Source organism: Acanthopagrus latus, chromosome 20 (genome assembly GCF_904848185.1).
Source record: "Acanthopagrus latus isolate v.2019 chromosome 20, fAcaLat1.1, whole genome shotgun sequence".
In the NCBI taxonomy this organism is placed as follows: domain Eukaryota; kingdom Metazoa; phylum Chordata; class Actinopteri; order Spariformes; family Sparidae; genus Acanthopagrus; species Acanthopagrus latus.
Window position 1 is genome coordinate 10,029,795 of NC_051058.1, and position 25,038 is coordinate 10,054,832.

Here is a 25,038-nt window from a genome sequence, read left to right on the forward strand (position 1 = left end):
GAAAAAATAAATAGTAAAAGATAAATAGATAAATAATACAATTGTTAAAAAAAACAAAAACAAAAAAACCTTAAACTTTCATCTACATGTTGGTGGAACGTAAAACCGGCGAGCAACAGCGTCACCCGGAAGGATTTCAAGGTTGGACAACGATGTGTTACATGACCTAACCAGGGTCCGTTTTGTAATGAAATCCTCGGTTTTCTTTTGCCTAACGTCGTGTGTCCTAATATGACCAGTTGACCGAGATGTCTACAACAGCAGGACGCGTTTTGACCGGCCTGACACGGTCTGCTCTCAGGCGAGGGATATTTAATCATCACGGCACTTCGACCGTGAGGTGAGTGACTTAATCTGTGGCAGGCTAACAGAAACCATGTTGACTGTCATGTTGGGGTGACTCAGTGACATGGTTTTAACTGTAATGCAGGTTCCACTGAGGGCTTCCACCTATATATTTTTGACGGCTGATAAGAAATTCAATTCAGTGTTACATACTTTAAACGGCTGTAGCCTGGGAGCAAAAATGGAGCCTCTAAAACAGTCACGTTTTGCTAATTGTCAATTTAAATTTCCGACCCGATGGATACAAGAAAGGTCACACATTTTAATAACCAGTTATGTAAAGTTTTGTCCATAGACCAACATCAGATCATCAGTTCAGAAGTCAGTGCAGCAGGACCGTCAGTGTGATCTAGTAACTGTGTGTGTTTGAGATAAATAATATCATGATGTTGAACTGCTTCCAAGGCCTGAAGTTATGAATTAGATCACGTAATATAATTACTGTATAATTCACTGTTCACCGAGCAGCTCCAGATGGCATCATCACTGTGTCCTGTCTACAGCCTGATCAACAATAGGGAACATCAAGTAAATGTTGGGGATCCTTTTGAAGAAATGAGTCAGCATGGGATCAATACTGATGACTGAGAGTCAGAAAACAGAATTTAAAATAATATATGGTGTTATATCAGCAGACATTTGTCAGTCTACCTCTACAAATTATTCCTGCTTGAGGTTGATCTTGTACAACTCACCTTTGAGTTCCATTGCACATTCAATTACTTTTGTGAATACACTGCCCAAGGATATATGTCTATACTACATGTCTATACTACGTGTCAAGATTAAAGGCACTTGGTTTACTATGTTATCAAAGATTATATCATCAGGTTATTGACTTGTTTTAGTAGCATTTCATTGCTTTTACGTAGGTAAAAGTCACTTAAGTCATCAAGTCATGTAAGTCTCCGAGATCTAAATATAGAAGTGTGGTAAAAGTACTGCATAATTAAATAGCATATAAATACATCACTTCATTCTTCTTTGTCAGCAGGCTGAACAGTGTGCGGTCCCTAGCTGTGAGCTTACAGAGGACAGCCAAGTCGACAGATGACGAGGAAGAGGTGAAATCTGAGCCCATCAAGTTCTCCACCAGTAAAGCCAGTCACAAAAGCTGGAGAGTCGAGGGCTCCATGGGGAGCCAGTATGAGCGGCCCTGGTGGAAAGTCCTCCCCATCAGCCTGTTTGGAATGATCTTCCTCCTGTGGTGTGCCCTGAGAGGAGAGTCGGACATTGATTCAAAGCTGGAGGAGAATCTGTACGAGCGTTTACCAGGCTTGCTTTCAGATGGAGAGGAGGCGGATGATTCAAGTTAACAAATCCGGGACTTTGGATGTAAATATTTAGGGCTGTATTTATTGTGAAAAGTGTCTGTAGTATTTTTGGCTATGGCACACACTTATTGCTCTGACATCGCAGAAGGTGTAGTATCAAAGCCGTCCAGTGCTACAGAAATGCATTTTTTTTCAGCAAAAAATGAATTGATTTTTTTTTTCTGACCATGCATTGCCTCAGGTTTTAGTTGAGTTTTTGTCCTTAACATGTGGAATAAAATGCCTTGATTTGAACAACTGTACCTGGGTTTAGTGTCTATTTTGTTTGGTGTTCCACAGTACTTTAACCACAATTAGCAGCATATTACCATTCTCAGGCATCAGACCACATGTAATTTCAAAGGAGGCGCATCCAGATTTTATGTAATCAAGTTAAGTCAGAGAGTTCCAGTGGAGGAAACAAGATTTTCCATTGCCTTAGTACTGCCAAATGCTTATTGCCGACATGGGGTAAGGAGTTCCAAGATATGGCAGTCACAACGATAGAAGCAACTTTAATGAGATGCCATTTTTGATTGTTTAGTATACATCTAGTACCTGGTGCTTGTTAACTTGTGGCTTCAGATGCATGCCATCAAGTCTGAGGTCAGAAGATTCCATCTTAAATTCCTAACTGACAAAGTGTCCCAGGTGCCCAAACTTCAGCTAAACGCAATAAAATTTGTGTGGGCACACAAAGCCCTCAGTTCACCCATTTCAGATAAAATGGCAGAGAAACAAGCTGATCTTGAACACTTGATCTCTCAGCATCTGCAGCTCTAATTATAACCACTAAAAAAAGTTAACTACTGGGGGCATACTCTAAATGCATTGATCTTGTCATTTATCCACATCACTTGAATAAAAAAAACAAAACAAAAAAAAAAACAGGCCAAGAAGTTGAGGTAGCGGAAAGTTTATTTACAGCACAACAAGAAATCCTATGACATGCACACACAGGATTAAAAAGTTACAGATTCTAAAATGGAGTTGAACCTGAGAAAGGCGGTGGAATATTTTGTTTTTCAGCATTTACAGACATGAAGCTCTATTCTACAGTGAACAGGACAGTTGGAGAAAGTCAGAGTGAAATGACAAATGAAGTACAAAAACAAAATCATGCCTGATACTACAAATGACAAATTAGGTGACACACATGCTGGTAATAGTTCAAGATTTACAAAAAACAAACCCCAGTCAGTCCCACCCACCCACCCCCGCTAAAAAGATAAAAACCAAATCGCTTATGCACGCTCTCCTCTAATTCGCCTGGCCAACTGAATGTCCTTGGGCATAATGGTGACCCTCTTTGCATGAATAGCGCACAGGTTGGTGTCCTCAAACAGTCCAACCAAGTATGCCTCACTGGCTTCCTACACAGCAAGAAGAAAAATCAGAGTTGGCACAAGTGAGAAAAAAAAACAAAACAAAAAAACCGCTTGAACAATAAAATATAAAAAATATAAATAAAATTAAGTTCTATACCTGTAGAGCGCCAATAGCTGCACTCTGGAAACGCAGATCTGTCTTGAAATCCTGGGCGATTTCCCTGACAAGGCGCTGGAAAGGCAGCTTCCTGATGAGCAGCTCAGTGGACTTCTGGTACCGACGGATCTCACGCAGAGCAACAGTACCAGGCCTGGCAGAAGAATAAATCAGGGGTTACTTTAATACTGTGAACGACAGTGTTCCAAGGCCTGTCGAACCATCAAACACATGTGAATAAAAATGCTGAACTGGAATCACAACTCCCAAAAAGGAAACCTGCATGTACAACCTTCACAGTAGCCTTGCTGCACTACCATCAAAGCCTGACCACTGAGAAGCTTGTATACCTGTATCTGTGGGGCTTCTTCACTCCACCGGTGGAGGGCGCGCTTTTCCTGGCAGCTTTGGTGGCCAGCTGCTTCCTAGGCGCCTTTCCTCCGGTGGATTTACGAGCGGTCTGCTTGGTACGAGCCATTCTTTACCTGCGAGTCTGAAAAGCAAAAAGACGAGACAAAAAATGAAATTTCACAAGACATTGTCCTCGGTATAATTATCTCTCGAAATGCAAATTCCCGCTCTAGCAGAGTACACAGCGAAGAAGCTCTAACGTCACCGTCTCAGCTATGACCCGCCTTCTCGGTAAAAAAGGAAATAAACACAATCCGCTGGTATTCTGTACACTAACAACGTTTCTACGGACAGAGACAAAGCACACCTTACATTGGCGGCAACCCCTCGTTTATTAGTGGGACGCTTCTTTAGATTCAAGTAGGAGGCACCGTCTGTCGACACGCCGACGGGTTTAATTTAATAAAACATGCCTAGCCAAAGCACCGCCACCATTAAGCTACAAGCGACACACACGTTTCTAAGCTGTCGTTAGCGAGCAAATTTAAAGCTAGCATGGGACGGTTGCAAAATGGCGCCAGCTAGCCACCACAGTGGTTCACATCAACACCAGACATCGCTGCTGAATAAGTCAATTTGAAACATAAAGGACAAGTGACTTAAAGCTGGAAAACACGTTTAACTGCAATAAGCTTAGTTTAGTGGTGAGAAAAGTTTGTACGTTGGACCTCAAATGTCGCTAACAGTTAGCCAACTGGCTACAGAGCGCGCCCGTTTTGTTGTCAATTAACTGTCGATCTACATGAGATCAAACGTATTTTAACGTGTATACGACCTTGAAAAAGAAATACAAAGCATAGTTTCTGATTCTTAAAACTAGAAGAAAAGAAAATACAATACAATACAGTAACCGCTCACACGTTACCTTTTGTGTTTATTTTCCGGGAAGACTAGCTCTCCGTCGTGCGTGTCGGTTGTCTGGTGAGAAGGGGGAGTACGGGCTTGTTTTTATAGTCTAAGCGTGGCGTCACTCAAAGTCCCGCCCCTGAACCTCTCGGATTGGTTCAGACTCAAGTCCCTGACGGAATGTGATTAGTGGAAGAAAAAGGCAGGATCACTGCCTCTGGATTTGAAAGAGAAGAAGTCTCTATTTTTTTTTTTTAATCGACAAATCGACGTGTTTTTGCACTGATTCATAGATCTAGAATCCCTCTTCTTAGTTCGAACAGTTTTGGCATTCATTTTTTTGGTTGTATATCCGTAAGATGTATCAAACGATCTCTTTAAATATGGTGCTCACCGATGAAATCCCTCTCTTTTCGATACATGGAGCGAAAGGGAACAAAGCTTCCGTATTGAACAATGGACATGCTACGTTATATCTAGAAATACGGCTTTACCTTTACCTTCACCAAAACTTGGTCAGGTGATGATGGGAAGGAGATGCGTTGAGGCCTACATCCAGAAGAGAGGAGATTTTGTTTTGGATTCAGATGTAATCGTGCTTCCTCAGTCTGTACCATGGGTCAGCTGTTTAACTACCCATAACATTTAATTTGACTATAATGTGAAAATACAGCAAAGAGCATTTAATAATACAGCGTTGCCCCTCTCACAATAAAATGTGTGTACTTAACTCAGCATGTGCATCTCTGTATTTCCACAAATGAGCTTGCTTAGCTCGACATCTGATCAGAAAAGTACCCAGGTCAAGCATCAGGCAACAGGCCCAGAGCATGAACAGGCTGATCTTTTGTGTCAGTGTGTTAAAAGACGAGGGCTCAGCTTCAAAGAGAGCCGAACACCCAGCCACCACCATCCTGCACACAAAAACATCTTGTTTTACTGTCTATGACATTTCCTGTTACAAAACAACTCTATTTGGCATACGGTGTTACAGTGTTTTGATGACTTGCACCTTGGCCTTACAAAAAAAAGTGACATGAGACTCTGCTTGAACTTGGATGTCAGAGACTCGAGACTTGACTTGAGACATGATGAGTTGAATGAATTTTCTGTGTTCATTTTATTAGTTCCGTCTTGTTTTTTTTGTTTTTTTGTCTGGCTGTCAGTATTCCACTGTTTAATAATGATGGGGAGGGGATATTTTTGACTGAGAAGAAATGAAGAAGAAAACAGGCTTTGATAAAGTTTTTGAATAACAAAAATATTTGAATATCAATAATAACAGAGACGGAGACCAACTTGTTTATTCAGTTATCAAAAATATAAATATTAGTTTGTATGATTACCTTATTAATATAGTAAATATTTAAATCCTGAGGTTGAATTTCTTCTCTAAACATCTTCTTTTCATGCCATTTTTTTTCATTATTAAAAAGTTATATGTATATATATTCATATTCGTATATGTATCAATGCACACACTCAACCAACTGAGTCACGAGGCCACCTCCACGCGGAACGGTACGCGTTGGGGAAATATTTCCAGTCGGTCCTATTATCAAGTGAACCAGCTGGCAAGTTTCACAGCACGACTTCGTGGAAACTGAGAAGAAAAATATCGGTACTGATCTAAACATGTTGGCTAGAACCTGTTCCAGTGAGTGTGTGTGTCGCCCGGAAGCGTCGAGTTAATCAGTTGAGGCGCCTTTCATCTGAGAACCTGCAACACTGGAAGCACCAGCATGACCGAGCAGAGGCTGCTGTCCATAGGTACTTGTTAATGAATTAGAACCTAAATATGTCTGCGAGCGAGGCATGCACTAGAGTGGTTTGTTACTATAAGCATTTAGGAAAAATAAATAGATTATACTGTAAGTAGGAGCTGGAAATGAGTCTTAAAATAAGCCTCTTTTACTACCTATGTAAACCAAAACTACAGGATAAAGGATAAGTTCACCCAAAAACAGGGGCGAGTAGTTGACTTAAGAGTCATTTTGGAGTGAACTTATTCTTCAGATATTTTCTCATTGATGTCAACGTATGTTATATATGTATCTGTACTCATTTAAATTAATAAATGCAATGCAAAGTCACAAGTGAGTTACCCCAGTATTCATGTGGTTGTTAATTCAACAGATATTGAACCCAGGTCAAACAGCTCCAGAGCTGAGAAGCCCCTCTGGACTCGCAGTGACAACGCCTTCAAGTTTAACTTCCTCACTGATAACGCTCTGGCACCTCAGGAGGAAGCAGCTCCATCACCCAACAGGACCGAACCAGCAGCGAGCCAGATATCCTTCACAGGACAGGGCTCCGCTTTTGCCTTCAACTTTCAACTTCCTGCTGTTTCACCTGTAGAGGACATGGAGACGACAGAGACCCCCGACACCTCCGCTCCAGCTGGCCAACAGGGCGTCCAAGAGGAAAAGCCCTCCCAGCCGCAGGAGTTTAACGCTCCACCTGAGCCGTCAGCGCAGTCAAAATCCAAAAAGAAGAAGAAATCTGGAAAGAAAAAAGGGTCTGATGGCAGCGAGTCACAGCAGAAGCCAAGTTCAGCTGAGGGGAGTCAAGGAGGCGAGGACACTGAGTTGGTAAGTTAAATATTTTATTTCAAAGTAATCGTGATATGTTCCAGTTCATTATGCTGATTTGAAGTCTGCGTGTCTTTCAGAGTGCAGAAGAGCAGCTGAACAGACAGCTGGACTGGTGCATCGAGCAGCTGGAATCAGGACTGAAGACCCAGAAGGCTACACCGAAACAGAGTATGTTTACACTAGAAACTTAAATGTTTCTTGACCCATTTTCTTAGAAGTTTAGAGCTATAAATATACGCTTGAATTTTAAGTACATGAATATCGTGTCCCTGCAGAGGAAGAAGCCTCCCGTGCCCTGAAGACTCTGCGAAGCTCCAAAGCTCCTCTGGCCAAGAAGAGGCAGGTGATGAGGGCCATGACCGGAGACTACAGGAAAAAAATGGAAGAAGAGAAGAGCAAGCAGTACAAACTCATTCAGACTGGTGAGTGTATCGAAGCAGTAGAGCGTTCTGAGCGTCTAGGTGTGGTCAGAGTCCGGTTAATTTAACAGATTTCTCCAATCCCAACAGAAATTGCATCAGCTAAGGTCAAAGAAGTGTCAAATTCTCCAAAGAAGTGTGTTTTCCACCGGAGAGCCGAAACCCAGAAAGCAGCCACTGAGAAGAACCGGCGACACGCTGAAACCCAGGACACAGAACCACAAACATCACAGACTCAAGAGACGTCAGCTTTTGTCTTTACCCCGTCAAAGGAGGAGTTTCGCTTCAACTTCCTCTGATTTGTTCCCCGAAGACACTCTTCACTGTACATCATGTTATGTGCCTGGATAATCTGGTCTGAGTCGTGTGCTGGATATTATTTGTGATGGAAACTTGCGTGAAACAATAAGAGGTGATAATCAAAATTTCTTGCGAGCGCTCCACATTTCTAAATAAAGAATTATGTATTTTTGTCTGCATTGTATTGTTTTTTTTCTTTTTTTTCTCATGAAAGCAGAAATTGACAACACAGTAGCTCAGTGAGTAAAAACATTCTGGATTAAAGCTTGCTTGGATTTTTTTTTCCCTGTTAATTATGACCTGATTTACATTCATTTTGCTTTTAGGAGATGTCAGTTCATCATTTCATAGCCCTTGTGCTTCCCATCTTTTTGGCTTGCAGGCCTCCACAATGAAGTTACATCCACCAGTGACCCTTTACTGGTATTAATGTGGACTTGTTGACAGTCCAACTAGTGTGTGATTAGCTTGTTCACAGAATTGTTTTTAAAAGGATTTTTTTTAGGCATTAAGAGGTGAACGCAGCAGTTTTTTTTTATTTTCAGGGTAATTCATGCAGCTAAAAACAACTGGCCAGGTCATTTTTTTTGTTAAATTTTGCTGTAGGAACAAAAGTAAGGTGCCTTTAAAACAGGAAAGGGCGGGGCATGGGTCAACACGAGCACATTTGAGTGTGCCACACAAAACAAAAAAGTTTCAGCCGCAGAGGCAAAGTCACGCTAACGGGACCTGTTGACTGTAAGTTTTTAACTCTTGACACTCGGCCGCATTGTGAAATATTGGTTTGTTTAGGTAGTCATTTGTCAGTTTAATTAATTCATGTTACAGAGTTACTTTGGTAGGTGTGTGTTGAGGAAAAGGCTGAACGTTTTCTCGCCGAGCTAACGTTCAAGCTAGCTAGAAAAAAAAATCAGAGTTACGAGGTGTAGTTTGAAAAGATAGACATTTAAACGAGACTTAAAGTAATACGAAGTTTGTGGCTAGTTTCACCTGGCGTTATTTGTATGTATATAAAAAGCTAAACCCTAAAACTTTTAACAGCTCTCACTGTCTGATATTAAGGTAACGTGTCTTTAAGGTGTTAATCCAGGTTTTTACAGTCTTGAACATTTCATCTTAACTTTGGTGCTCAGTCTCGGGGCTGTCTCTGTTTTCAGGTGTGTGGAGGGGGCGAGTGAAGAAGAAGGTAGAAAAAATGTCTGAGCTGAGCGACGAAGCCAGTGAATCAGACCAGCTGGGTGCCAGCCTCTCCCTGTGGCTGGGTAACACCCCGGTGCGACCCGAGGAGCTGAATGTGCCCCTGGACCTCCACACCGCCTGCTCCATCGGACAGTACGACGTGGTGGCAGAGTGCATCAAAAAGTTAGAGCCCAAATTCTAATAATAACAACAATGCCACCAGATGTGTTCAGCCTTTTTGATCCATTTCACGATGTCTGTGTGTCCTCTCAGGCGTGAGGTGGACCTGGATGGCAAAAACATTGGAGGATGGACCCCTCTCATGTACGCGTCTTACATCGGCCATGACAACATCGCAAATCTCCTGCTGGAGGCCGGTGTGAATGTAAATGCTACCACCGCCAAAGGATTAACCCCCCTGATGCTGGCAGCAAGCTGTGGGAATGAAAGCATCGCATACTTCCTGCTACAGGTACAAAAACAGCACTGTCAGATGGGACCAGTCCTCGCCATGCTGTGTTGGCGTATTGAGAAATCTCAGAGAAGGAGGATGTAAGAAGGATGAAAGTTTCTCTCTTAATGTGGTGTACTCTGTTACCAGAGTATGACACGATTGTTGTTTTTCTTACTCCCAAAGCAAGGTGCTGAGTTGGAACAGAAGGACTGTCAGGGCTGGACTGCTCTGTTCCACTGCACGAGCACAGGCCACCAGCAGTTGGTCAAGTTCCTGCTGGATAACAACGCCGACGCCAATGTCAAGTGAGCATCTTCATTCATCCCCAAACTGCTGCAACGCTCCACCCAGACAGGAGACTTTTATTATGTTTCCTTCTCCCACAGGGAGCCTGGGTCTGGTTTCACTCCCCTGATGGAGGCTGCTGCTTCTGGACATGAGATCATTGTTCAGAACCTGCTCGACCATGTGAGGAGGAGACTCTATAGATTTGCTCTCTACTACTAAAAGACAGAGCCACAGCATGGCTGTGTTATGATCATCACATCTGTTCTTATGATTCACAGAAAGTTAAAGTAGACGATCGCAATGCTAAAGGAGAGACTGCCCGTGCCCTCGCCATGATGTACGGATATACTAAGATCATCAGCCTCATTGACTCACGTTCTCCGAGGATCAAACCAGGTACTTATTGAAAATGCTTAACGTCTCATTGTTTGTTTTTCTTTTCTTCTCTGATTGGTTTTATTTCGTATGTGTTCGTTCATCCTCGTCAGGGCACTTTGAGGACCTGAGCTCCTCAGAGGACTCAGACACGGCGCCGCCAAGGATAAGACTGAGTCGAAATCGAGCTAAAGGCGTTAGCATCCATGATGGGCCCCAGGCCATCGCCAAGTTCCGAGTAGGAGGCACCAGCAAACTATGTGGTAGTGTCACATGAGACATCCAGTAAACCTGTATTCATAATGGTCACAAGTCAAGATTGCCGTGGCTCAAGTTGCTATATAAATATCACACAACAAAAGGAATCAGTTAGCAGTAATGCCCCAATAGTTGTGGAGCTACTATATTCTGGCAATTTTAAATTCTTTCTACAAACTGCACCTTTAATGTTTTGGTTTGTTAATACTGCTTTCCTCCTCACAGAGCCTCCTGCTGCGCCACCAGGCTACATGACGTTTCGCGATACTGGTGAACAGAGTGAGCGCATCTGCTACCGCGACGTGACCTCACCCATCAACGAGCTGGACGGCCAGAGCAACAGCAGCAGAGGTGAGAGGCAAATGGTTACAGCATCTGGATTACGTAACATAACATACAGTTACACAGTTACATAATATAAGGAGGTATACATGTTTGGAAGGAATACTCTGCACCTGGCATGATCACTGATAAAGACGAGTAAGCTTGTCTGACACCTGCTCAAGTAATTCATTTTATACGACACCATGCCACAGATGACAGTCCATTCTTTGACAACGACATGCCCACCATGAGAAGCAGCAGCAGTAGCAGCGAAGGCCTGCCTCAGGTGGTTGGGCTCAACTGGGAAGGCTCCGTGGAGAGTAACGAGGTGAACGCGACAGATCATGGATCCATCTGTTCGGAAGTAAAACACCAGATTTGATTTAGGTGTTGGTGTGACACAGTTTCTTTCTCCTGCAGGACTCTGACCAGTGTAAAAAGAGCAGCTCCCGCAGAGCCATTAAGGTCCATCACTCAAAAGGAAAGGGTCGCCATGGAAGCAACGATGTAGCTCACTCCAGTGGCGCAGTGAACTGTGGGACACGTTCACATGTTAGTCTTCCACCCTCCTATACTGGTCCAAAGGCATGTCCACATTTTCTTTGGCATATCAGTAATCTGATCGAACTGTGTGTATTTGTGGCTCAGCCCTAAAATCTTCTATTCCTGTAGGATCTGGGAGAGTTCTTGGAACAAATCGGCTTCTCAAAGTATCTTCCCTTGCTTGAGGAGCAAGACATTGACCTGCGGATTTTTCTCACCCTGACTGAAAATGATCTCAAAGAAATCGGGATCACGTAAGAGGCTTCAGACTCCTGTTTCACATTTACCTCAGCACATGTGCAGATGTTTCCTCATGGTATGATATGCTGAATCTTTTCTTGCTCTCCAGACTGTTTGGACCCAAACGGAAGATGACCTCGGCTATTGCAAGGTGGCACAGTAGTGCTCGACCCCCCGGTGACGCCCTGGAACAGGCTTATGCTGACCAGCTCGAGGCTGAGATGCAGGAGATGGCCATTCAGCTTCACAAGGTAACCAAAGAGGAAGGGCTCGCCGTCATGAAAATGTGACTCTTCTTGACCAAATAGAAAAGCTTTTACCTGCAATCGTCCAACTCTTTCCCTACACAGCGCTGTGAGGAGGTGGCGAGCCTGCAGAGCCAGGTGTCTCAGGAGAAGGAGCTGCGTACCGTGATGGAGGGATGTCTCATGGAGGACAAGATGGCGTGGAGGAGGGTCCATGCGGAGCTGGTGGAGACCCACCGACTGGCTCAGGAAATGAGTGCCACAGTGGCACAGTCCAGGGCCTGCTGCGCTGAACTGCTCTCCTGTTTACCTACTACTGAGAACAGTAGCTCTCATACAGACGATGACACAAAAGATGACACAGGTGGTAAAGGTGAGTCTAGGTCTCCTTTGGTGGATATCACCTTTTACATTTTCTTATTAATAACGACTGTCTTACTTCTTCTTGCAGCTGTGGAGGTTCTGAAACGCTCCAATGTGGTAGAGCTACTAAAAAAGCTGGATTCTCATGAAGAAGAATTGGGTAAGATGGTGAAACACACAGTGATTAAAGTTTTTCTGTGTCGTCAGTGGAGTCTGACGCTGTCTGGTTGTTTCATCACCACAGCAGCAAATCTGCAAACCGTGTTGCAGAGTCTGAGGCGACTGAGTGCCCCTGAAAAAGTCTCCGATAGCTGGGAGCGGCCTTAATCCTTACAGGTGAGCACCCATGTTGCAAGGACTGCTCTGGAAGAGCTCCACAAAACAAGAGAAAATAACTTTTGTTTCTTGTGTTTGAAGAGGTTTTTTTTTTTTTTGCCAACATTTGGACGGAGGGTGATCTAACCACCCTGAACAATCTCACTGAAATGGGAGAAAGCCGAAGACGAGGCTGACCCTGCCGGACCAGAGCGGCTCGGGGAGCAAAGCAGCCAACCTGGTGCTGATCGACCGGAGCTCGCCAGATGTGGACAAGGCCCCGGGAGACGGCAGCTACTGCAGGGAAATGACAAACAGGCAGGAGGGGTACCTGGCCCTCACACGCCTGTGCTGGTGTTTTACTGGACTCCTGTAGTTGCACAGAGAGGAGGGACTGATGGTGGTTCAGAGGGTGTGATACTGTGAAAAGTTTCTTAAAACTGTACCCTCTTCCAATATGAAATGTGGTTTAAATTATGTTTTCATCCACTAGTTGAAGAGGTACATTTCGTAACAGTAGTTGAAGTTTAAATAAGTAGTTTGAAGGAGTTCTGCCTTATTTGAATGAAATGATTCCTATGCTGTTTGAAAATAACGTCCTGCTGAATGCATTTAAGAGCTTAACAAGAAGAGATGTGTGAACCTGTCAGTTAATCATTTACTCCATCATGTTATGTTACAGCAGGGAAGATCTTTTCAACCCGTGACTGTAATGCTGTCGACATTTATATGTAGATGCAGAGAAATAAAATGGCAATGAAATGTGAGATTTATCACATTTTTAAAGCACAGATACAAGTGCTGTATTTGGTCTGGAATGAAAACCTTGTTCCCTGAAGGTTGAGGGTGGATACTTTAATATGGTTTCTACTTTTCTAGGTAACAGATAATCTTGTTTCGATAAACAGACGGGTCCAGGATTTATCTCACTTTATTTTCCGGAGCGTTTTTCTGTATTTTCATGAATTTCTCAGGGAACAATGCTTCAGTCTTGATTAATTACATCAGGCGTATTTACGTGGCTGAGTGTAATTCTAGTTATCTACAAGAATTTGTGTGACAAATACACTAGTTTCATCCCACATGTGAGTATCAATGTAAGCAGAGACAGGTTAAAGGCTAAGGGTTGATGTACCTACGTGGAAACAGAAAATAAAAGAAATACCCACCAGCAGTGAAGTCTTTGGGAAAGATACCCTGAGCAGTTTCACAGAAAATATTCAGAGGTCAAGTAGCAGAAAAACATAGTTTATAACACTGGAAGGAGCTGTTTCAGTAGTACTGTAAAATAAACACAACTAGATTTCAATATGTTTTAGTGAGTCTTCATATCCAAGAGGTGATTGTAGACCATTTCCTCTGAGACTGTGTTATGGATTGTGACCTCCTGTTAAATTTTGCAAATGTATTCTGGACTTTGTGCCAATGTGTGGTGCTTAGATGAATTCAGAATGCATCAAGGGGAAAAATGGAATAAGAAATTACAATGAAACCTCTGAATTAACAGGATTTATGGTGCATATTGGGCTCCGAGTTAGACTTAGGTGTGTGGAATATATTACTTTAGAGTGTGTCTCATTAAGCAACACTAATATTACCTGTCTGCACTCCGAGGCTTTGAATGTGTAACTCTCAGACGGTCGGGGTCAGGGATCCCCCTCCTTCAGATTGTTGGGAAAATCCACTAATATGCTCGCAGCCCTGGCTGTAAATCAATGTGCTGACAGTTGCTGCTCAGTGACAACCTTGGCATGGCATTGATGTTGACTGAGGTTATGTCACTTTGGCAGCAGAGCACATACAGAAAACCTCAGGCCTGCAGGTTCCAAGAGTAAGTAGATTTGTTCATGGGAATGATGGATGAATACGTGAGATAAGTGCTGCACCACAAACATGTTAAAGGAGAAGATCAAGGCAAAAAATGAAAATTCAGTCATCATCTAGTCTCCATCTACTTCAGTTGTTTAGGAGAATACTGCGACATGTTTTGCTCTGAGCAGCAATCACACTGAAAATGCCCAAACATACACAATCGGTGTTGAGAAATGAAACCTGACTGATAAAATAATGTCCAATTGTTGGTGATGACTTAGTTGTGTCATGAATGTGGGTCGGTAAGACCGTCAACTACACTGTAAAATCTTTTAACCAGTTGCCAGACGGTACTGAAATGTAGCAGGGTTTTCTCAAAGTCACAGTCAAATCTGTTCTGTTGAGCTTTATCTGTCTCTTTTGGCTCCTGCACGTATCAGTTTGTGTATCTCGCCAGCAGCGAGCTATACAAACTAGGATAAGCAAATAGCTGTTACTCTGAGCAGCGCACATTGTGTCTAGCTGCTGGACTGGAGGCTAGAGATGTTGGCGGGTTGCCAGTTGGGATTTCTGGGCCCATGAGAGTTAAGTGCGGCTGGGAGAAAGATGAATAAGTGGTGTTCTCTCCTCTCAGTGAGGTGCCTTCAAGCAAGACTTTTTTTTTTTTTTTACCCCGACTGCTCCAGTGGGAGTGCTCAGCAGACAAGAGTAGAGGAATGGATCTCCTGGGCAGCTGCCAGGTTGGAATATGTGCAGCTGACTGGAGCCATGAAGCTCAGAGCAAGTTCAAATGAATTCAGTGTACCGTGAGTGTACCTGGGCTTCCAACAGGGGTCCAAATGTGTCGCTAAATTTTAACCCCTTTTTGAGAGAACTGGCCAAGAAAAACGGTTTAAAAATGCTTCCATTAGAGCTCCAATGATTTATTGATAAGCTTATAAATTAATCAGTTTAAGTAATGTTTAGTGGAATTAAAGTCAAATTTCTCTAGCTCCCACTTACTGAAATGTGAGTATTTCATAGTTTCTTTACTCCTAAGAAGGTTAATAGAGCATCTTTGCATTGTGGACAAAACAGTTGAGGATGTCATCTTTGGCTTTGGGAGGCACTGATCGCACATTTTTCCATAATTGCTGCAATGAAATTATTCATTAGTTGCATCCACAACTGTTTTGTGATTATTGGGAGACAGTTCTTCAAGATTAGCAGTAGGTGGCGCCAATTCTCCATTCACAAATTCATAATACATTCACATAAGAAGGAGGCACAACAAGATGAAATAATTAAGTGCCAGTCAAACTTCAACCAGTGAAAAAAATGATGGAAATCTGACAGTTACATCAGATCTAGGTGCATTTTCATTTCTTCAGCAGAGCAGAAGCTTCAGTTGAAGTGTAAACAGCTGATCCGTCAGGCGAGTTTAATCTTCGCTATTCATTCGGAAAAGGTGATGATCATCTTCTATTAAGCGCCTTAAGACTTCTTCAATAACAAGGCAGAACCACCGCAAGCGAGTGTAAAACTTTTTTGTGAAATCAGGGACGTTTTTTCCAATAAGCTTTTAAAATGCGATACTTCAAAATGTACACATACATCACAATGTAGGTGACAAAACAGACTTCACTGGTCCAGGACAAGTTCAAGTGTGAGAACAATATGTATTGCTTGAATAGTGTTATTTCTCATATAAATTAATTCAACATTATCTACAGCATCTTCCAAGCATTATGTACAAACATTAACAATCCACTTCAGACAGTTCGTCCTGCACAGCCTTCAGGATTTTACTGCAGGGTTTAAAAACAATGTAAAATGCGAATTCACAAAAATATTGTTATATTATCTGGATACCTATTGTAACATCTGCTTATATACAAATCCATCAGCACAAGTATGAATCCAAATGTGATTGTGTTTGCTCTTGAATGGCTGTCCAGGAGAGCGCATACACACCTCGTCCCCCGTTGACTCAAACACACACGTAGTTCCGTAGTTCCACAGTGACAGATCGCTCCAGTCCCACGTGGTGGAACAAAGACATCCTGTTTGTCTGTGGTGTGCGTGTGTGTGAGAGATCCAGGCTGGTGTGAGGACTGGTTCCCACTCCCACAGAGCACCAACTGTGTGAACGGTGTTTCTGGTGAGCTCAGGTGTACTCACACAGGTGACCGCAGCCAGCAGGACAGTGGGCGCTGCTCTTGAGCCAGTTCATAATGTGCTCCAGATGTCCTCCGTGGCTGCAGCCCTGACACCACACAAACATCCCCTTCACCACGTGGTGGCACACGGCACACACACTGGCACACTGGTGGCACCTAGAGTAGAGAGACAGGGCGGTTCATGTCAGAATTAAATTCATATCTGCTGAACTGTCAAGAGGTTGCAGTAAGACAAATTAATAGGCAGGGAAAGGCAACCGGCAGAGACTTGTATTAGCACCTCTTTCCTGTTTAAAATCATTTACAAAATTTGTTTAGAAATTAAATTAAAAAGTTTTATTGGGTGCACCAATAATTAGTTGTGCTGGTGCTCCTAAATGAACCAGTGCAGCCACTGTAAAAAGTTAGTCTGGAGCCCTGTGTATATTGAAATTAAATGCCAGTCCAAATGTTCACACCTGTCACAGATCCAGCCCTTGTTGCTCATTGGCCGCTTGCAGTTGCTGCAGTTGATGTGCAGCGTCGTGGACGTCTGGTTCAGGCAGGTGATGGCGCTGCATGTGCTCAACTTGATGACCTCGTTTGACACATTCCACAACTCGAACCGCTGCAGCAGGTCTATATAGGACATGTACCAGTGCTCCTGAAATGGAAACAATACTTGGTCAAGATTTTTTCCAGACTGCAGTACAGTTTTAAAGATTTGGGTGTTTTGGCAATGGACAGGTGAACCATTCACAACTCCAGAATCCCTTCACTTGTCTGCACAGACAAATTCATCATTCTCCTTTATCTACCAGATCATTTTGAGAAAAATATAGTATAAAGCAAAAGGAAAGTATTGTGTTTAGTGGTAGGTTGAAGGATTTGTGCAATCTGAAATGTGGACTTTCCTGAGGAAGAGCTTGACAATATGGAGAAGAAGATATATTAAAAAAAAAAAAAAAGTGAATAAAAGAAATCAGATAAAATGTTGACAAATTCACAAAATTCTCATTTGAAGAAAGCCTTAAGCTTTAATCTAAAACAAGGACCTGCAGACACCCTGCAGTGTTTCCTGTCTGACCTGGGTGAGGTCATCGATGTCTTTACGAATCCGGTCCCCCAAGACGATGAGCACAGACACGGCCATCTGCACGTCGCCCTGCTCAGCGTAGTAGCTCAACATCTCCCGCACAATGGGACAGAAGAAGCTGGCAGGTAGATGTGGGCTGTACAGCGGCTGGGAAATGGAGATGAGCGAGAAGGACTCGATGGGCGTCAGACAGGTGACTTCCGCCTCATTACCGCTGACGTGCGGGGAGTCAGCCTTGTCCTGCTGAAGGTGCTCCGGGGCTGACGGGTTATCCATGATCTCGTGGCGCAGCTGGAAGGCCTCCTGGGGAAGTGTGTACTCCTGCTCCTCTGTGGTGACAAAAGGAGCAGAGATAATATTAGATAAAGGAGCACTGAGCATGGAAGAAGATATAAATAGCAGTTCCTGAGGTCAGCAACACTTTGATTTCTGTAGAGATGGGACTGTGACTGACCGGTTTGGTTATCGTGCTCCATAGAGTAGAGGTCATCGTCATCTAACTCCGCATCGCCAAACATATACTCGGCCTGGCCCTCGCTGCCTTCTGTCTCCTCATTTTCTAAAGGGAATTTTAATGAATGAATATTTATAGAAGCCTCGAATGTTATACACAGAACATACGGACAACCAGATTGGCTTCTCAGAGTTTTGATGGCCGCTCTCACCTTCATTATTATTGCTGATGTGCGAGTTTCCCGGGTCCAGGTGGATGTTGTCCTGCCTGCTCTCACCTTTACTGCGCTCCAGTCTGCTCTCTGTGCCCATCCCTGAACCCATTTCCTTCATGCTGAAACTGAAAGCATAACGTGCATCTGCATTAGACGATCGTGTGTAAATGGCTGGCAACGCTGTCTTCTAATGGAACATTAAAAGCCTCATTTACCTGTTCATTAGAGGCAAGGTGCCCAATTTACTGAGGTTGTGGTTTGGACCGGGAGTTGTGAGGTTTGCGGGGTCGGAGAACATGATTCTCAACATGGTCCATGTTGTGGAAACCTTTATAATTTGAGAGAAAGGACAAAACCATCACATTTACTTTAGAAACAAATTACTATTGGAGGTAGTGTGAAGTGAAGGACTGATTACTGAAATATCATGACTTTAAATTGATGACTTGTATTAATAGATCATAAAAAGATTATTTGTAGTTGTAGCCCAAGGCAGTTATTCACTTTATTGAGAGAGTAACTGGTAATTTATTTATTCATTTCAAAAAGTATCAAGGATTGTGATATGTATCATTCATTATTCATTATGTAATAATCATATGTAATAGATTATTTGTAATAGATTTTTGTAATATTTTAAATCACAAGTTTAATTTTAAGTAATTTGAGGTAATTTGGGGTTTGTCTGAGCATTGATTGAGTTAATATTAATATTAACTTTTACTGTTAGGACTACGATTTTTGTTGTTTTGTCTATGATGTATTTTAATGCGACTGTATGGTCTCTGCTGTCCCACAGATTGTGTCAGAGAACATTTAAGTTTTTCTGTCTAAATATTAACAATATAATGTGTAACATTTCTGCATTAAAATATGAAAAAAACAACTAAACCTTTGTGATGTATTTGAAGTTGTGTACTCACATTATCCCAAATGTTTAAAACAATGTTCGAATCCTGATAAATTCTTCATTTTAATCAACAGTGCATTTCATTTGTTCAGTATCACTAGAACTTCTGGGAGAGAGTCAGAGAGTGAAGTTACAAGACTAGATGTAACTTGAAGAGTCACATCAGATAGATTTTTGTGTTTTAGAACTGATAACAGCCTAGCTGGTTTACTGATATCTTGGAAACAAATAAACAAACAAAACTAAGAGGATATTTGTGCCTGTGCTGATCTGTCTGACCTGAGGTCTTTTGAGCTCCCGCGCCACCTTGGCATTGTGATCACACAGCTCAGCAAACGGCTTCCCACTGAGGAGGTAGAGTTGTGCTGTCTTGACAAACCAGTCCATGCGGTTACTGTCCAAATCCGTCTCAAAGACGCTAAGCGCACTGGACACATGGGCAAACTGTTCTGTCTGGTCAGGCTTCTTGAAGAAAAAGATGGGGTAGCGACGGTCGCCTCCAAGGTAAGGCTTTCTGTTGGAATCGCTGCTGATCAGACTTTCCTTGGCTGCAAACGCCAAGTCACCGAACAGTCCGAAGCACAGACCCTCGGGGTTGGCCTTGTTCACGGGACGAGTGGCGTCCTTGAACATGTGCTGGTAGAGCGTGCTGTCCTTAGAGCCAGAAAGCAGGAAGTGAGGGTCATGCTGGTGGCGCCACACAATACCGGTGGTCACATCTTTGTGTTCCTCAAAGGTGGCGAAGGGAATGAAAGGTCTGCGGACATCCCACACATAGATGTTGTGATCCACCATCATGGAGCAGGTGGCTAAATGAAACTTCCTCTCAGGCCGCCACTTGACACGAGCCACTGAGGCAATCGTCTGTACACAATAGATCTCTTTGGCTCGGTTAGTGGTCATGTCCCACACCTTCACCATCTTGTCTCTGCCTCCAGTAGCCAGCCATCCTCTGAAATGGAAAGAAAAGGAACCCATAACTAAAACACTACTAACTGCAAGTGACAGAGACACTATGACCCAAGATAGCTTAAGAAACAACTTGTCATTCGTGTTCAGGGGGGCAAAGTCATTTTCTTTTACCTGTCATCAGGGTGCCAGTCACAGCAGAACACGGGACCAGTGTGGGCAGTAAACATGCGCTCGTATCGGTCTGGACGCCTGATGTCCCACAGTTGGACATTGCCATTCTCAAAGGATGCAGCAAATGTGAAATAATCCTTCATGCTGAACTGGACATCCCTTACACTTTCTGACTGACCTGGAAGAAAGTGGGTCAACAAAGTCACATCACAAAACAATACTTCTGCTTCAACTCGTGCATAATTTTCTTGTTTAATTTTGAAATACACTGACTGCATGGAGTCAAAGCATCTATTAAAACTCTCAGAAGTTGTACTTCACTTCAAGGGGGAATATATAATTTTCCACATATGCACATCACATTATATTCTACCTGAGAAAGTGCTGACAGACTCTTTTTTGCGCAAGTCGAAGCACTTCATGAATCCGTCCTGTGAGCCACTTAGCAGCATGTAAACCTCTGTTGGGTGGAAGCACACCTTGTTCACGGTGCGTTTGTGCTCAGTGAACAGCTGGTCCTGCTTGTTACGGGAGGGTTTTCCCAGGTTCCAGGTGACCACCGCCCCATTGGTGGCAGCCGTGGCCAGCAGGTTCTCCTCCATCTGGTGCCACATAACATCTGCACAGCTGAAGTTGAGAGAGGGTTTGCGGCCGACGCGTAGATTTAGCTTCTCCATGAATTGCTCCTCCTCCAGTGCGTAGATCTTGAAGATGTTGCGGCCGGCCACCACCACCTGCGTGGCGTCACGGCACACGCTGATGGCGTTGGCAGGAGCGTCCAAGTGGCAGAACATAGTTCGGCCACTGACGGCACTGCTGCTGAGGGCTGTCGTAACCCGTGACATCTTCTCCATCTTCCTGAGGAGAAGATGAATCAAGTGAATTGTAAATGAATTTGCTTTTTTTAACAGCACTGCTATGAAAGGTATATGAGCAAGATTTAAAATGCTTTAAAGGCAGTTCATCCATCCACCACAAGGTGGCACTCCAGCTAAATAAGATGGTAGATTAATGCAGTACTTGGTGTGGGGAACGGGGAAGAGGCACTGTGTTACAAACACACCAGATCACAGTATAATTTGTATTGCAATGTTTTAGAAAACAAAACAGCCACAGTACCTATTTGGTGAAGAACCACGCGCCTAGTCAATGTCTGCGGCAGCACAGAATCCTCTTCATGTGCTCCCATGTGAGCCAACTTGCTTATGAGAGAGATTGGCATGAGAGCAACACAGAGCATGAGTTTAAAGTTAGTACAGATATAATACTTACACCATAAACTAAATCTGAAAACAAAAACCAACATGGAGTGAAAGCTACTCTGTTCTGTAAGCTTTTGTCACATGTGCAATCTATGCTGCATAGACCTGAAACTGAAAACGGAAACTCTGTCACATCCCATCACATCAACTGAGTTTCTAGTTTTGACTGGAACTGTAAGCATATAAAAAGGCCAAACTACTTTTGTATCAACTGGATAACATTATATTATAACAAAACTGTTTAATGACATGTAACAACATGGAGGGAGAAATATTTAGCTGATACATTGTATTTAATGATCTGTTGCTACGTATGTTTAATGTTTACTGCTTTAACTGTTTTAACAGTCTAATGTTTTAATATTTTTTTTATTTTTGAAGCACCCTGTGACCTTGCTCTGTTAAATGTGCTATAATAAATACATTTTACTTACTTAATCACATTTTCTATATCTGGATAACCCCCTTAATAACGAAATAGTCCCAAGAAAGCATATAACAGGCTGATGAGTCTTATACTTTCCAAATGTTATATGTACTCCTGTCTTGTTTGTCTTCCTCGTTTGCTCTGTGTTACTCACCCTCTACCACGTGCTAGTTATTGATTAATAACTAACTGTGCTCGCGTGAAGATATGATGATGCAGCGAGAGACTAAACAGTGTGAAGGAACCTACCAACCCAAGTAACACTACTAGGATGAATTAACAATACTACTAAACATTACCTGATATCATAACCTTGATTTCGTGCTGTGGTGGTTCGCTTCACTCCACAGCAAGGTTTAAATTAGAGCTGTGTATCTGTCAGTGTCTCCGCTGAGCTCAGCTGTCCTCTGACTGCTGCAGCCAGCTAAACTCTCCCTACAGTGTATTTGTACTACAAACATGACAGGAATGTGATGCTATGGCTAGCTGGCTAAGCTAGCTAGCGAACACTTTTGCAAAGACGAAACGTGCACCACTCAAGTTTCACAAGCATCTCAAACATTTAGAGCAATGTGAAAACAATCTATTCTACCAGAGTAACTGTCTATGTGAGGTCAACAATAAAATATTCGAGGGAACAAACCTTCTGAAACTGTTGCTCACCGCTTGCAGTACCGGAAGTAGTATGTTGCTCTATCACCTCGCGGGAATTCTGCCCGTCTTACCGGAAGTATCGTCACACGACAGCAATACTTTCAGTGTATGAGTCATTTTCAGCTTCTCGGCGGTAGAACTTTGTTCCAGGTGTCTTTCAAATGAAGGTGGGTTCTGTATGTGTTGGGCTAAAGCGAAGCAGTGTGGTTTAAGTACGATAGAGGCTCTGCACACTTTGTTTTGTGTGTTTGCAGGTGATGCTGTGAGCTCTCTGCTGCCATGAGTGCTCTGTTTGCCTGTGAGGATCCAGCCACATGGAGGGGTGTGTATGACAAGTACCGGGATGTTGTGGAGGCCAAGGCCAAAGGCAAGAAGCCTGGAAAGCTGCTGAACCTTGACAAGTGGTAAATCCCCTTTCCTTATGGCAGCAGTTAAACAAATCACACTCATCTTCACTGAATAAAGGACAGATGTAGGTACTGTGTAGCAAGTCTGTTTTATCTCCTGGCTTCTTACAATAAAACTTGAAAGAGCAGTTTCACAAAACAGTCCCAAATCTGTGACAAATAAAAGTCAGGCATTTACATTTCTACTTCAGTGGAAGTATAAAAGAGTTGGCATCAAAATAAACTTAAAGAACCGTAAATAAACGTACTCATTATGCAGAAAGGAACATTTCAGACTATTGTGTATCATATTATGGGGTTAAAATTACTGATGCATGAGGTGTTTGTCAGCATAATGTTGAAGTTTATTTTCTAGACAGCTTGTGGGAATTTCATAAATGGATCATGGATCCATAGAGTTTAATCTTAAAGCATAACATCACAACAGAATTTGTCTGTTAATTATATTTTTGTAATTGTATATTTTATAAGTCCTCAGTGTAACTTGTAATTAAAGCTGTCAAATATGTAGAGGAGAAAAAAATACAATATTTGCAGGATTAAAAGTAAAATTTGCATAGTCAAAAGTTGAATATTTTCTTAACTGGAAGTACTGAAGTAAAAGCACAACCACCTCACAACTGAATCTAGGACAGCACTTGAGTAAATTAACTTATTTACTTTCCTCTGCAGAGCTTCGCAGCGTCTTCATCATCAGAGAGGGTTTGTTCACTTTGTTAACACTTCAGCTCAGAGGCTGAATGATTGAGTTACCACACATCTCTCATCTGTCTCTCTCAGCCAGTGGGCGGATGTTGAATTTCGGGTTGTTTTGTCAAATCTCCTACTTTTTCTCTCCCTGCAGTTACAATAGGTTTATAGCACATCTTTTTTTTCATGAAAGTAAATATAAAACTGTGTATATGGCTATAAATAATATATAAAGTTGCGTGAATTGAGAGTACTTGATTGAACATAACTGATCCTGATCTGTGTGTATCTTTGTTCAGGTACCAAGAGGATCTGCCCACGCTCATTTCAAGTCGACCTGACAAGCATGTCACTCACTCAGAGCTGGTCAAACTGATGGAGTGGAAGCTCACTGTAAGTAACGTCGAGACACCAACTCTTAATACTCCCGAGGAAATTTAACACACCCACACAAAAGATGGCACACTGTTTCAGCAAATCCTCCTCCTAACATATAGTAGCTACAAAGAGGCAAAAAAAGAGGTGCGTCAGCCGTGTCCTTGAGTGGCCCTGTGTGCTTTTCCGCAGAGAGGGAAGTTCAGGCCGAGGCTGCAGCAGCTGGCGGCTTCCAACAGCGAGGACACTGTGGAGAAATGCTCCAGAAAGGCCTTCAGGCTCCTGCCTGACATGCAGGCAGCGATCGCAGAGCTCAGCTCCCTGAAAGGAGTCGGCCCAGCCACCGCTTCAGGTTAGCACACGATCAGCATATAGGCAAAAAGATCAAAGCGTATGAATCCATACTGATAAAACATCTCTGTGATCCTCTTAGAGCACACAGTGATTACCTTCTCAGTAAGTGTACAGGCCTGAGCGGCTTGGACCCCCTGCTCTCTGTTTAAATACTTTGTATTCACTTCATGTCGACATTCATCTTGGCTGGGGGCTGACTGCTCATTTTATTCCAGCTGTGTTGGCGGCAGGAGCTCCAGAACAGGCTGCATTCATGTCTGATGAAGCCATGGAGAGTGTACCGGGACTGAAGCCCATCCAGTACACAGCCAAGCACTATGCTCTGTACCTGGGCAAAATGGTTGAGAGGACTGAAAAACTAAACAAAGGTGAGGTCATGACCGGAATACACTGGGAAATTTCATGTTTTATTGTCTGACAGCACTGGGTTCTTTTTGATGTGGCTTTATGACCCTCATCAATCACTGTTGAAACACATTTTCTGGTATTTTTCAGTCAAATCAAAACTGCTTTTGTTCTGATAATTGTTCTCCATGGTCATCCTCAGTGGATCCCCAGAAGGACTGGACTCCCCACAGGCTGGAGCTGTGTCTGTGGGCGATGACTATAGCCGAACAGCAGAAGCTCCCACTTCTGAAGGATGTGAAGGCCGGCAGTGTGGCAGAGAACTGCTCAGACGCTGACACTGACCTGAGACCAGCAAAGAAGCTCAAAACAAGATAAAAATTATAACTATTGCACCATATTTTTTATATAAAACTTAATGTTTTGTCTGTTTTGTTAAATTTTCCAAAAGTAAAAGCATTTATATCCAATAGAGAACACTGAGTTTTGGAGAACATATTTTCAAGTTCAGTTTTGTTTA

General features: G+C 42.9%; 6 protein-coding genes across 13 annotated transcripts; 4 read left to right on the forward strand and 2 right to left on the reverse strand.

The window, feature by feature from the left end:
- Nucleotides 1-115: 115 nt before the first annotated feature.
- Nucleotides 116-1,921, forward strand: c20h16orf91 (chromosome 20 C16orf91 homolog). Of its 2 annotated transcripts, none has more exons than XM_037081361.1 (2): nt 116-340; nt 1,337-1,921. In XM_037081361.1, the coding sequence occupies exons 1-2, from the start codon at nt 249-251 to the stop codon at nt 1,659-1,661; spliced, it is 417 nt and encodes a 138-aa protein (XP_036937256.1). In that variant the 5' UTR covers nt 116-248; the 3' UTR covers nt 1,662-1,921. The 2 variants fall into 2 exon arrangements, with proteins under 2 accessions (XP_036937256.1, XP_036937257.1); XM_037081362.1 differs by having other exon boundaries at nt 1,340-1,921.
- A 637-nt stretch (nt 1,922-2,558) lies between these two features.
- h3f3d (H3 histone, family 3D) lies at nt 2,559-4,578 on the reverse strand. The gene is made up of 4 exons (XM_037082211.1): nt 4,420-4,578; nt 3,494-3,636; nt 3,144-3,297; nt 2,559-3,031 (listed from the first exon to the last, which is right to left on the reverse strand). Exons 2-4 carry the CDS (start codon nt 3,619-3,621, stop codon nt 2,903-2,905), a joined length of 411 nt encoding a protein of 136 aa, XP_036938106.1. The 5' UTR covers nt 3,622-3,636; nt 4,420-4,578; the 3' UTR covers nt 2,559-2,902.
- A 1,330-nt stretch (nt 4,579-5,908) lies between these two features.
- Nucleotides 5,909-7,892, forward strand: c20h8orf33 (chromosome 20 C8orf33 homolog). The gene is made up of 5 exons (XM_037081479.1): nt 5,909-6,170; nt 6,537-6,991; nt 7,072-7,162; nt 7,270-7,416; nt 7,504-7,892. The coding sequence occupies exons 1-5, from the start codon at nt 6,143-6,145 to the stop codon at nt 7,710-7,712; spliced, it is 930 nt and encodes a 309-aa protein (XP_036937374.1). The 5' UTR covers nt 5,909-6,142; the 3' UTR covers nt 7,713-7,892.
- A 460-nt stretch (nt 7,893-8,352) lies between these two features.
- anks3 (ankyrin repeat and sterile alpha motif domain containing 3) lies at nt 8,353-13,088 on the forward strand. 2 transcript variants are annotated; one of them, XM_037081692.1, is made up of 16 exons: nt 8,353-8,451; nt 8,871-9,075; nt 9,166-9,364; nt 9,530-9,651; nt 9,733-9,814; nt 9,913-10,030; nt 10,123-10,272; nt 10,493-10,618; nt 10,804-10,919; nt 11,012-11,176; nt 11,264-11,388; nt 11,484-11,625; nt 11,725-11,992; nt 12,071-12,142; nt 12,227-12,318; nt 12,400-13,088. In XM_037081692.1, the coding sequence occupies exons 2-15, from the start codon at nt 8,909-8,911 to the stop codon at nt 12,307-12,309; spliced, it is 1,935 nt and encodes a 644-aa protein (XP_036937587.1). In that variant the 5' UTR covers nt 8,353-8,451; nt 8,871-8,908; the 3' UTR covers nt 12,310-12,318; nt 12,400-13,088. The 2 variants fall into 2 exon arrangements, with proteins under 2 accessions (XP_036937587.1, XP_036937588.1); XM_037081693.1 differs by having other exon boundaries at nt 11,012-11,143.
- A 2,531-nt stretch (nt 13,089-15,619) lies between these two features.
- wdr24 (WD repeat domain 24) lies at nt 15,620-22,426 on the reverse strand. Of its 6 annotated transcripts, none has more exons than XM_037081691.1 (11): nt 22,337-22,426; nt 21,124-21,206; nt 20,378-20,858; nt 20,005-20,182; nt 19,201-19,873; nt 18,227-18,339; nt 18,009-18,136; nt 17,798-17,902; nt 17,335-17,672; nt 16,727-16,911; nt 15,620-16,424 (listed from the first exon to the last, which is right to left on the reverse strand). In XM_037081691.1, the coding sequence occupies exons 3-11, from the start codon at nt 20,856-20,858 to the stop codon at nt 16,256-16,258; spliced, it is 2,370 nt and encodes a 789-aa protein (XP_036937586.1). In that variant the 5' UTR covers nt 21,124-21,206; nt 22,337-22,426; the 3' UTR covers nt 15,620-16,255. The 6 variants fall into 6 exon arrangements, with proteins under 6 accessions (XP_036937586.1, XP_036937582.1, XP_036937579.1 ...); XM_037081687.1 differs by having other exon boundaries at nt 20,378-20,862; nt 22,337-22,425; XM_037081684.1 differs by having other exon boundaries at nt 20,378-20,862; nt 21,124-21,202; nt 22,337-22,417.
- Nucleotides 22,374-24,995, forward strand: zgc:112496 (uncharacterized protein LOC541336 homolog). Its single transcript, XM_037081698.1, has 6 exons — nt 22,374-22,514; nt 22,602-22,751; nt 23,744-23,837; nt 24,012-24,171; nt 24,389-24,541; nt 24,721-24,995. Exons 2-6 carry the CDS (start codon nt 22,627-22,629, stop codon nt 24,894-24,896), a joined length of 708 nt encoding a protein of 235 aa, XP_036937593.1. The 5' UTR covers nt 22,374-22,514; nt 22,602-22,626; the 3' UTR covers nt 24,897-24,995.
- Nucleotides 24,996-25,038: the final 43 nt, after the last annotated feature.